Source organism: Vanessa cardui, chromosome 10 (genome assembly GCF_905220365.1).
Source record: "Vanessa cardui chromosome 10, ilVanCard2.1, whole genome shotgun sequence".
In the NCBI taxonomy this organism is placed as follows: Eukaryota; Metazoa; Arthropoda; class Insecta; order Lepidoptera; family Nymphalidae; genus Vanessa; species Vanessa cardui.
In genome coordinates, this window is record NC_061132.1 from 8,493,571 (window position 1) to 8,506,319 (window position 12,749).

Genomic DNA, 12,749 nt, shown 5'->3' on the forward strand with positions numbered 1-12,749 from the left:
GTTATTTTGTTTATCAACAGCTGTATCTTCTCCTATTAAATAAATAAATATTTATACTTCCTAAAATTCCGATAAGAGTTTCATAAGCTACAATAAAATAAAATACTAATGTAATATTATAAATGTGAAAGTAGCTCTGTGTGTCTGTCTGTCGGTCGCTCTTTCACTACAAAACCGCTGAACCAAATTTGACGAAATTTGGTATGAAGCAAATTTGAACTCCAAGGAATACATAGGCTACATATTACTCTTTTTGCAACCAAACCCCTAAAACGCGAGCGAAACCGCACACAACAACCAGTCCATAATATATCACAAGTTGTTTATTTGGTTTTGTGCTCTTGTGGTTTAAATAGACTATAGCTAGTCTATTTAAGAATTCACTAAAGGTTGAAAGCGTTGTCAAATTCAATGTGGCGCTAATACTAGTCTAGTAATAGCTTACTTATCTTTTCTGTTTTAATGTCGAATAAACAAGAGGATCAAAGCTGAAAGCTATTCGACACATCAGCTATGGTTAAGTTGGCGGCCCTGGGACATCAAAGAAGTGTAGCCCACTAATTATTTTCCAATCCATACTTATAAATGCTCTAAAGTAAAAAAGTAATTTTGTCTATCTGGCTTTCATGCTAAAACTACTGGACCGATTTTAATGAAATTTGGTGCACAAATATTCTAGAGCCTGAGAAAGGACATAGGCTATTTTTTTTGGAAACAAAGAGGTAACACCTTTTTGTATACCATCAATCATCAGCGTAATATTTGTAAATATATTCATATTCTACGCGAGCAAATCCGTGTGTAACAGCTACCAGGTAACAGCTTACATATAAATATTTTTTTAAGTCGTGTTTTTCTTTTATTTTTTTGTTAACAAGTTAAATTATTTCAACAAACATCGTAAATATGACTTATGTTTGATATTTCTCCACGGACGTGCTAACCATGGCGTTATTTTATCAAATTATTCATAATTCTATTATCAAATTAAGGAATTTTAATTGCCTGCGTAATATTATATTATGTTACGAGAATTATACTTATAGTTTTCTTTACCTATATTTTATATTAAAGCGATGATTTATATTAATGAGCTGAGAGGGCCCAGCGGTTAAAACGCGTGCATCTGAACCGATGATTTCGGGTTCAAACCCAGGCAAGCACCACTATATGTATGTGCTTAATTTGTGTTTATAATTCATCTCGTGCTCGGCGGTGAAGGAAAACATCGTGAGGAAACCGGCATGTGACTAATTTCATTGAAATTCTGCCACATGTGCATTCCACCAAACCGCATTGGAACAGCGTCGTGGAATATGTTCCAAGCTCTCTCCTTAATGGGAGAGGAGGCCATTAGTCCCGCAATGGGAAATTTACAGGCTGTTACTTTACTTTTATATTAAAGTAGCTTGCTTATCGAAATTCTTTTGATGTTTTTAGAATTCTCCTAAGAGTTTCAGTCCCGCCCTGGATAGTGGTTGTGGAGATAATCAGGTCCAGTGCATATTGTTAATATTGCACCAAAAACGAAAAAGCAACTTTTGGAAAATCAGAACCAAAACTAAACAAAAACTTTTTGATTCAGTCACAGTTTCGGCGTTACTCCAATTTACTGACTTTTCTGACTCAGATTCTCAGTCATATAAATCGATGTTAATCTGATGGAGTAACACGAAAGAACGTACTTGGTGATAGGGCTTTGTACAAGCCCGTCTGTGTAGGTACCACCCACTCATCAGTTATTCTACTGCCAAACAAAAGTACTCAGTACTGTTGTGTTCCGGTTTGAAGGGTGATTGAGCCAGTGTAACTACATGCACAAGGGACATAATATCTTAGTTCCCAAGGTTAGTAGCGCATTGACGATTTAAGGAATAGTTAATATTTTTTACAGCGTCATTGTCTATGGGTAATGGTGATCACGGACCATCAGGTGACCCATATGCTCGTGGCCAAACTATACCATAAAAAAATCAGCATCACAAAAATATTGACAGACATTTGAATAAATATTTACATATACAGTCTTGACATGATTAAGACGTTTACACATAAATATTATAATTGCGCTTATCTTTCGCTGTCTTTTAAATAGGGACGCTGCTATTTGACTGTTACTTTTTTTAACTTAAACACGAAAAATTATTTTACATAATTTGAATACTTAGATCGCAACACTTTTTAACACAACATTACGGAAACGGACCTCGGCTGTATACAGATGCAATTTATTAATAATGAAAGTGATATTGGATTATTAGTTTCGAAGATAACTCTCTACACAAAAACTAAGAAATTAGACACATCTCTTTATAATATTAGTAGGTGTAGATGAATGAAGGTTAATGAGAGATAACACGAGTGTTATTTTATAAAATAAAAATGGGTTAGTTAAATATTTGCAAAAAAGGTAAGTACCCACAATTTTCTGTCCTCTATACATAAAATAAAATTGAAGTGTCTGTTTGTAATATTAAAGTAGCCCTTTTTTACTCAATGAATAGGTATGTATACACGATACATTGTTTGTTCCGGTTAATCTATGGATCGGCTGGACCGATTTTGACGGAACTTTTACTGGTAAGTAACTGATATAATAAGGAGTAACTTAGGCTACAATAATATATGTTTTTGTTAAATTCAAACGCGTACAAGATCGCGGGCACAGCTAGTATAAAATATTTTTCTACCTAAAATAAGAATAATTCTTTCATGCGTAATCGCACTAATAAGATTTCAAATCAACACTCTTTTTTGCACACCAATAAACACATACATAAGTCAAATTCAAGAAAAACGCACAAGAGGCGGCCTTATCGCTAGATAAGATCTCCTCCAGATTTCTTAAACGGAATGAAATCTATTTATTCATCAATACAGTATCGTCTAAAAATACGCATTCGGTCCATTACATCGTCCGAGATCCGACTGACTTTGAAAGAATTAAATAGCAGAGATTGCTAAATATATTTTTATTATAACCTTTAATCGATTTATAAAATAATCTTATATTAAATATCTGTCTATATACACAAAATCTCTTTAAACGGCAATCGTAAATATGTATATGCAATTGTGAATCGTTTTGGTGGTTCAGCCTTAGTATTCATTACACACACCTGTTTGCACTTCGAATCTTATTTTGGAAATCGACTGCCGCCGTTTAGAGGCAGAAATAATCATGAATATATGCATTGTTAACAGCGAAAAAACGTAGAAGATCAATCGCTTAGGTAACCTACCCGATAATGCCTTGCAGATTCTTATCTAACATTTAACAAAATAAGTACATATTATTAACATTAGCATTGACCGCTGACAACTCAATGTAAATACCATCTCAAATACATTATTTAAAACGTATATTTAATAAAAAAATACGCACGTTTTCACAATTATATTTAATTATCAATAATTAAAATTACTTACCTAGTTCATCCCATAGGAAATACGCAAGCGATCTTATTTTATTACAACTTATATTTAAATTAGTTCTACGTCCAATAATCACATTGAAACACAATACGGTTCCAAGAAGCATTAAAGTACACGTGTTATTATGGTTTGCCTGTTCAAAACGAATTATTAAAGGTACGTAATGATGCACTTTCGTACTTTATGGTTGTGTACATTTGATCATTAGGAAACGGCGCGCACGACTAACGTTCGCGTAACGAACAAATACAACATCGAACGTACACAGCTTGACCTTATACACAGGGCTGGGATAGCACAATTAACTTCCTTACCCTTTTAAAAATAAGTTAGCGCTACAAGTAACGACACAGTGTAGACATAATTATGTCGATTATCTTTAACATAAAATAACTCAATAGTATTCGAAGTATTTCTTACGTATAATTATTAAACAGATATTTAAAAAAATCTTCTTTGCGTTTAATATGAAAAACAATAAATAAAACTAGTAATAAATCTTACATCCAAAGAGCTCAGTCGATTGTTGCAAAGGTATAATAAATTTATTACAATTATTCAATAATTCAACATTTGACAATGTTAGAATATTGAGTAAGTGTGTAGTCTTTAAAAAAAACTTCTGAAAATTGTATAGTATTATGCTTACCGAATACATGCTAATACGTAGTGTAATTATAACGTGTAGTGTTAGTTATATCATTTTTTAAATATATCACAATTCACAGATCTGAGGTATCCAGCATAGCTGATATATTTATGCACAGGCAAAAAAAAATGTTTTTAGTACCGATTGTTTAAATATATATTTTTATGATTTTATTTGATAAAAATAACCATGACTGTATTTACAAATGATAACTGATTTATACTAAATTCTTTGATATGAAATAAGGAAAGGAAAACTGTGAAGCCTTTAGAAAAATTACATATATGTTCATCCTACAACACTTTTTGTCTCGGAAAATTGGGACACCACGTCCAATATTCAAATTAATGAAATCGCGGCTAAAATACCGAAATAATAAAATAAGTAATTATCGTCAACCCTTAATATGAACGTTTACTAGAAAGAGTTAATTATACGGTAAAGGCTTGAGTTAATGTTTGAATAAGAACGAGATAGTATTGTCTCGTTTGGTACATTTTACCTACTGGTTAGTTGTTATCTTTAGCCGACTTTAAACGACCTAGATCGACTAATATCGATATAACTAAGGCTCTTCCGGGATAACGGCAATAACCATTAGGCATCGTTAGGTCAACCAGTATGCGTCATTTTAGTTTATACGTGTTTCCGTAAATATTAATTGGTACTTTTTTATTACGCTCCTGATGTCATTCCTTAAATATAACCGATTCGCTTATTTATTTATGTTTAACGATATTATATAATTGGAAGTGTAGTTAAAATAAATAAATGTAAAAAATATATATGACTAACTTGGAAGTGTTAAATGAAACATCTGTGTTTATGTTTCCATGGACTCAGGAAAAAAAATGTGAAACGAAGTAAAACAATAGCAGTGTTTTTGCCAATAACTAGCAGTTGTTATATTAATTAGTTCAATATAAAATAGGAGCAACAGTCTACAATCCACACGTCAAGGCACAAGTGAAGACTTGTTACTCAAAACGTACCCTAAGCGACATATTTAAAGAAACTCTATTACAAAATAATAAGATCGATAATGGCTTGATATATTTAGTTCATTGCTCTCCACATATGTTTTGGATATTTTCCAATTGAAGACATAAGAATGACTTTATTTCTGTGTAGTCAAATGATTCCACTGTTGATTAAATTTGTTATATAAATCATGGTATTCATTATTAAACTTAAAATTATTTTTTCTAAGTTCAATAACTTACCTGTACATATTTTCGGTAATATATCCCTTCCACTAAGGAGAAACAATTCGAGTATAACGTAATACTGTCAGGGATGAAAGAAAATGACAATTTCGTTGCCGTATATTATTTACTATAATTTTAATATTATATATTAAATGTACTTACATTGTCTGGTATTTCCAACATTTTTGCCAAGTAAAATATTAGCATCATCGTCGAAAATCAGCTCTATCTGCAACAAAAACAAACAATACTTTTAAATATTGTCACAGTGACAGAGGTCGATTAAAAGATAACAAATAGAATCACAACGATTATGTTCAAACATTTGCCGACTATCGTCTACTTAATAAGTAGTTGTTGATCCAAAACAGCACACAATAGTAAATATGTACAATATTCGACAAAATATTAATGTTTATAATACAAATAAGGATTGTTTCATAGTATATTGTTGAGTATCGTTGCCATATATACAATTTTTCCCGGATGTTCCTAAATTCAAATACGATTAAAAATGTTCATCAGACACACATTTATTATTACGTTTTTTAACCTTGCTAAATCAAATATAAATAAGTCTAGTCAAAATGATAATACCTACATGTTTGTAATTAAATAAAGTTATTTAGGAGCAAACAATAACAATCGAGGTATACTTGAAACAAGACGTAGTAAATTTATAAGCCTTTAAACTAATACTTTAAATGTAAAGTGTAGTGTATTTAAGGAAGTAAAAATATAGTTTTAATATCAAAGTACACAATTATTGTTGATGCGTAAAAAATAACATTTTAATATCATGTTAAAGGTATTTAATCGTGATATACTCAAATCCAATAAAAGAAACATTCATTTGTCAAGCTAATATTTTTTATTCTTAGAATTTTTTACGACCATCTATTGTTATCGTGCCGAAAAGACAGATTTATAAATACTTAAGAAATGCATTGATAAATTATAAATAAATATACTTTTGGAAAAATGCATTTAATGGCTGTCTAAGTACAGATGTGAAAAGCTTTAGTGTGAAGTGGAATATAAAGTCTTATACCTTTAATGATAATAATAACTACGCATGAGAAATAATAGAATATGATCGATCGATAGACAAATAAAAATAAGACAAAATATGAAGAACGGGTGGACAATAGGACGACTTTTGCTAAAGCGTCAGATTTTTTTTTTTATTAGACTCAAATACATTTCTAATATCAATGTTATTTTACCTATAATAAATCAGTTTATTTCACATTGCCTCTCGTTAAAAAAAGAGCTTGTACACTTGTTTAATACAACGGATATTAACTTGACAAAATAATCTAACAAAAGTAGAACAGACTGATAAGTAAATATTATTAAATACTCTTCCCGACATGATCATTAAGTTTATCCTAAGTACGCCCAGTGCAAAGCAATTGTCGAGGCAATTAATTAACAACATTACATGCATAGTAATAAAGATGCGCCGGATTCGAAAGTACTAAAGACCGAACTTTTATCAATTGCACAGTACCGCGCTTTCTTTCTGTACCATACGCTGAGAGCGGTAGCCTCGAGCATGTCGTGTTTAGCAAGTAGAAACAATTCGCCTTGTCTAGTATTTGTTCTGTTCGACGACTTTAAAATTTCAAAATAGTCCAGTTAAAGCTCGACGGCTGGCAACCCTAAGACTTTTGGTGTAAATTAACCTTCAATCCAAATATGTTGATTAGTTTTAAGAATGCCAAATAGAATATTTATTTATTGGATATGGCGTGGTAGTTCGGTTAAAATGAAAGAGTAGTACTTTTTATGCAATGAACTGTCAAAACTGACAGTCAAATGTCGATGTCTATCAATGATCTATTTTGGTTTTGATTTGCTTTATGTTGTTTATTTAAATTTAACAAAGGCTATTTTATTTGTTGCAAATAACATTTGAAAAATATAACATTCAGCTTTCGTTTGATGGGTTCAATATCTGCTACATACTTGTGAGTTTTTTAATTCGATTTTATTATTATTTAACTAACATTTTTTAAATCTATTATTAATTTTGATCAGAAAATATTAATGTTTCGTGAAATTTACGATATTTAATATAATTCATATAATTTTTACCAAACTAATTACATAAAATTAGGTAGGCAAATGTAGATTTTAAATCATTAATGTTGGAAAAAACTGGTCATATGTTTAATATTAATTTTGTTATAAAAAGTATCTTATTATACTATTTACTAAAGTAGATTATCAGACAGCTATATAAGTTTCAGAATGTATAATTGTACCTGATGGTTTCCGTGTCATGTTATTACAATAAAAATATATAAAAGTATGCCTTTGAATAATTGTAACATAAAATTAAAACTATGTAGGGCTTAAACATATATAACCTAATAATGAATGTTGATGATGACTGTTATCATTGATTGGTTTACATGTATTATCAGCTGGATCAGTTTTCTTCATTTTAATGGCCAAATAATGTTTTTCTTAAATTAAAAATAATGATTTCAGAACCAGGTATATTTATAGTAAAATTAAAAGACTTTATTTAGACAAGAATAAAAATAAAAATATAATTCATTCGAGTAGGCTTTTACAAGCACTTTTCAATCGTCACTTAACAACTATATCAAGTAAATCTACCTCTGGTTCGGAAAGTAGATTCTGCTGAGAGGAGCTGGCAAAAAAACTCAGTAGTTACTCTATATCAACAACATAGAATTAGAATAAATTACATTAAAGCCTGTAAGAATTAAAAACAATTATAGGCAGGCCTTTGTGTAAGTGCATCAGTAGGTACCACCTTTCTGGTATTTTGTTACAAACAGCAATACATAGTATTATCGTGTTCTAGGTTGAAGGGTAAGTGAGCCAGTGTAACTACAGGCACAAGGGACATTACATCTTAGTACCCAAAGTTTGTTGAATGCTCATTTGACATTTATGAGTAAGGAATGTTTCATATTTCTGACATCACCAATGTCTATGTATGCCTAACACATATAAAAAATATTACTCACACATACATAAAGGTTACCATACTAATTATGACCAAGTGTAATAATGGTGGCAAAATTGCTAGTTGTATTTTCTCATTGAACTAGAACTTTTTAAATCCTTCCTTTAATTTCTTGATTATATTTTAAAATTAGATAATTTGAAAAAAAAAAACAAGAAATTTAAATGATTATTTTATGTTAATGTATTTTTATGAGCAGCCATTATTCCTTACTAAGGTAAAAAATTTAGCAGAATAGCAATTTGATGAAATTATACCAACCATTTTAAAAATAAATACATTTAATAAATATGGTAACTATTTCTTTAATTAATTAATGAAGTCGACTACATATTTTTCAGTAGATCTACTAATAAAATCATACCACAATAAAGTACTTGGAAAATATCAAATAGATTTTAAAAATCCGATAAATTTTAATATTCTATTTTACCTGCAATGGAATAATTTCATATAGATATGTGATTGAGTATAGGTAGTAGTATAAGTATAGTATTATACTTTAGGTTATTGTATGTTAGTTTATAGATTAAATTAAATTACAAGTAAAAATAAAATTATTTCATATGCAATCAAATAAAAAAAAAGTAAGAAACGGTTATTACATATACATTCAAATTTTATTCATTTAAACTGCAGATGTAATAATTTATATATACATATGTATATTTTCGTACTTACTATTAAGTAGCCATATTTTGTTGGTCATCCAAGAAATTAAATAGGCAAATATACATGCTTTATAAATGTAAAACAAAATACAATATAACTTAATATGGAGGGTACAATGGGACTGGCATTCCTGTGTAGGACAAATACCAAAGTAAAATAAGATTTTAAAAAAAGAATACTTAATATGCAATTATGATTTCTACAGCAATTTCTGTATTTTATAGTTTAATAGTTGTTAATTGAGGAGAAAAATTATGAAAGTTTAGTAGGAAGATAAATAATTGTTTTTTTTCTTTATCTTTAGTAATTAGTATCATAAACAATAATAGTAATAACAATAATTTCTGCTATTGGTATTTGATTAGCCTTAATATACTCTATTCTAATGTAATATGGTCGAAATTGCAAAGTAATACGGAAGGGTCGACGAAAGTGGCCCTGCACTACTTTCTAACAGTGACAATTGAACTAGAATCCTCTTGAATGCCGCAAGTGTGTCGAATCTTCCGTGAATGACGCCACCAGAAGTAAACTAACAGACACTTGTCATAAATACATATATATATTCTGTAACACGGCGATTTTTTAAGTGAGTGTAATATTTTTTTTTGTTTTAACATTGAGATTGAACCCATTATTAAATGTTTACAGTAGACTAGCTTCAATAGGCTATTTGACAATGCGAAAAATAAATTGTGAATTATTGTAATCAGTGTATATTATGAGTTTAAAAATGGTTATTTAGTAACGAAACTTGAAAATAATACTTAATTTATTCAAAAATCAATAAATAAAAATGATTTTTTTTTCAAACGTTTGTCACGTGACACACAACGCTCCTGATTGGCCGGGCTTATGATTAAATCACTTTCTTGTAAACTATGCTTTTCTACTATATGTACCACAGATTAAAATACAGCAAAGTGACGTCATCGACCCCATTGCAGCGCCATATTGTCCAAGTAGCGTTTTCGCGCGTTATTTAAATATGGAATTTTTAATATGATATTTTTCAGCAAATATGTACTAGAAATAAAAAAAATCAACTTTTAATGGGTTCTTTAACCTCTACTAAATAATATAAAATTTATTTTAAAACCAGTCAAATAGCCTATTGGATTAAAACCTTTAAGAGTAATTATTAAAATATACTACAATTATTAGAGAGTAATAATTTTGTCTATGAGTCTAGCTCTATAAGAGACAAACTTCTGTGTCTGGCTTCCCGTGTAAGGGGATGGAGGCTTGTAGGCGTTACGAACGTACTCCGTATCAATTTTGTAAGCAAATCTAATGATGATCGATGGAATAGTATTGACATGAATAACAAACAAAGACACTGGCTATCATAATATAATTTTGAATTTAATTAAGCCCTATTGAGTTTTAGAATGGGCTTTGGGCGTATTACATAGCAATTAATAAGAGATACTAGAATTTAGTTTAGAGACTAGTTTGAATGGCGAGTTAATTACTGGGTAACTTTGCCTTTGAATTTAAGCTAAGAAACAAGTAGCTCGTTCCTGAGTAATTGATCCGTACCCACTTTACTCCTACTCACGTGTGCCAGTGTTAATGCTAATAGGTCTTAACGTACAACCTACGCCTCTTTAACGGCTTTTAATTAGCTTTGTCTATAACATTCATAGATAATAAAAAAAGTGTCACTCATTTAAAAAAAAAATTTTGGTGTAACAACACTTGTAACATTTAACTTTCACTGGAATAAAGACATAAGCTTTGTTATACGTTAATAATCTCCTTAAACTCCTTGAAGAAGAAGAAGAAACCCCTTTGAAGTGATACATATTCACTCTGATATTAAACTTTAGTATCTACCTATCTAGGTTCTCAATTATCTGATCAATTCATTTGTTGTATGTATGTCTGACGACTTTAAATGAATGGCTCAATTAATCGAAATTATAATCACCTGATTGCACCTTTGGTTTCTCATACTAAGGCCATTGCTTGACTTGTTTTCGTTAGCCTTTACGTAAAGTATTGTAATTATATTATGAGCCTGATGATAGTAAGGGAAGATTGGCATGGCGAAATCATTGTTGCTTATTAACAATAAACAATCAACATAATATTATCGTTGCAAGATTCAATTATTTCAGTTTGATAATATTTTGTATTATATGTTGCTTTTCGAAAAATCTTTTAATCAATATCGATAAAACGGCTGGTCAGAATAACAATATTAAATTATATAACCTCGCCTCATTGCCTCCACTGTTAACAGGAGAGCTGTTTTCTTTTTTGCCCAAAGAATCGAAATTGCGATTCAACGGGAAAATGTTGCTATCATTCTTGCCACCATTACACGTGGTCAAGATTTATAAAGGTACTAGTTTTGGTCCATATTTGTATATATTGAAGCACTTAATGTTATTAATTATGGCGGCGGTTTTAAATGCGTTCGAGAATATACAATTGGACATCAATTATACACTACAAAATAATGATGAAGATTACACTAATACAACCTTACAAGACTTTTGTTTTTCCTTTGACGGTAAATTATATGATTGTTTGAATGTTGAATAAACTGTATGTATTATATTTACTAGGTCATGATATGATAAAAATACTATTTTTTCCGTATTGATGATTAAGAGTTTGTATAACATCAGGTAGCCAATTTACACGAGTGTTTTCCTAAACAATAAATAAAAAAGACAAGTCGTGTGAAATTGGCGGGAAAATATGTATAATGGTCATTGTAATTGCCCTGATAGGATGAACTGCTCAAGGCTCTCTTAAACCTTTGGCTTTTGTTTAAAAATACGTAAACATGAACAATTCGTTAATCCATATTTCTATATCTCTCTGCTTGTCGCTCTTTCACGACAAAACCGCAGATCCGAATTTGATGTAATTTGGTATGAAGCAAACTTGAACTCCAAGAAAGGCATAGGCTACTTTTTCTAGGCAGCGGACGTGCTGCAAAAGCGATCTCGCACCCTCTCCGTTTTCCGTGCTGATGGCGGCCATCGCAGGGTTTTTAGTGAGTACAATCTCGCAAAACCCGAAATCCCCCCCAGGAGTCGGGTATTTATGAACATTTTCCCTGCGTGAAAAAAAAGGTTACTTTTTCCACCGGACATATTATAACAACTAACACCCTAAAATGCGAGCGAAGCCGCGTACCACTACTAGTATTTTGTATGTTTTATATGTAGGTACAGTTGGGGTAAGAAAAGATTCGTCACTCATTATGAGCGATATTCCCATCGAGAATGACATATTGCGTCACAATGATTTGATGTTTTGATTCAAAAGGTACTAAGAGTTTATGACTTGACGAAGGAATTAATTTGAAAACCGACAAAGGTTTTCTTACTCTGACTGTACATAGATAACATAACGTTCGTGCCATTTTTCGCATCATCCCACATACAATAGCCGCTAATTAAAGCCGTTAGCCGTTTCCTCGTGTTAATGTCATTTCTATTACCGGTGTCCCCGATTACCATTTAACTGTAAGACATGACCCAGTGCTGTGAAATGACGAAACGTATACAATACATCATATTCAAATCAATCATATTTCAAAGAATCGATGAGATAATAAGGACGGAATTAAAAAGAAAAAAAATAAAAGGCTTTATAATTAGGTACTTCTCTAGTAATTAGTGGGCCAAATCCAATTCAAAAATTAGATTTTTTTTTCATCTCATTTGAACGTATTGTGTTTTTCGAACGCGTCTTTAATACTTCGCGTTTGATATTAGGATTTTTCAAATGAGAGAACAGCAGTGCGATTCTGCAA

The 12,749-nt window shown here is 30.7% G+C and overlaps 2 protein-coding genes across 2 annotated transcripts in view; one reads left to right on the forward strand and one right to left on the reverse strand.

Annotated features, from left to right (window-relative positions):
- Positions 1-12,749, reverse strand: part of LOC124532891 — a 75,233-nt gene that overhangs the window by 29,243 nt on the left and 33,241 nt on the right. Inside the window, exon 2 of the mRNA XM_047108005.1 lies at positions 5,455-5,521. Within this exon, the coding sequence (XP_046963961.1) occupies positions 5,455-5,502 (48 nt within the window). The 5' untranslated portion in view covers positions 5,503-5,521. The remainder of the gene's footprint in view (positions 1-5,454; positions 5,522-12,749) is intronic.
- LOC124532892 (methyl-CpG-binding domain protein 4-like) overlaps positions 7,121-12,749 on the forward strand; it is a 48,389-nt gene continuing 42,760 nt past the window's right edge. Inside the window, exon 1 of the mRNA XM_047108008.1 lies at positions 7,121-7,265. The gene's annotated coding sequence lies outside the window, so the exon portion shown is untranslated. The remainder of the gene's footprint in view (positions 7,266-12,749) is intronic.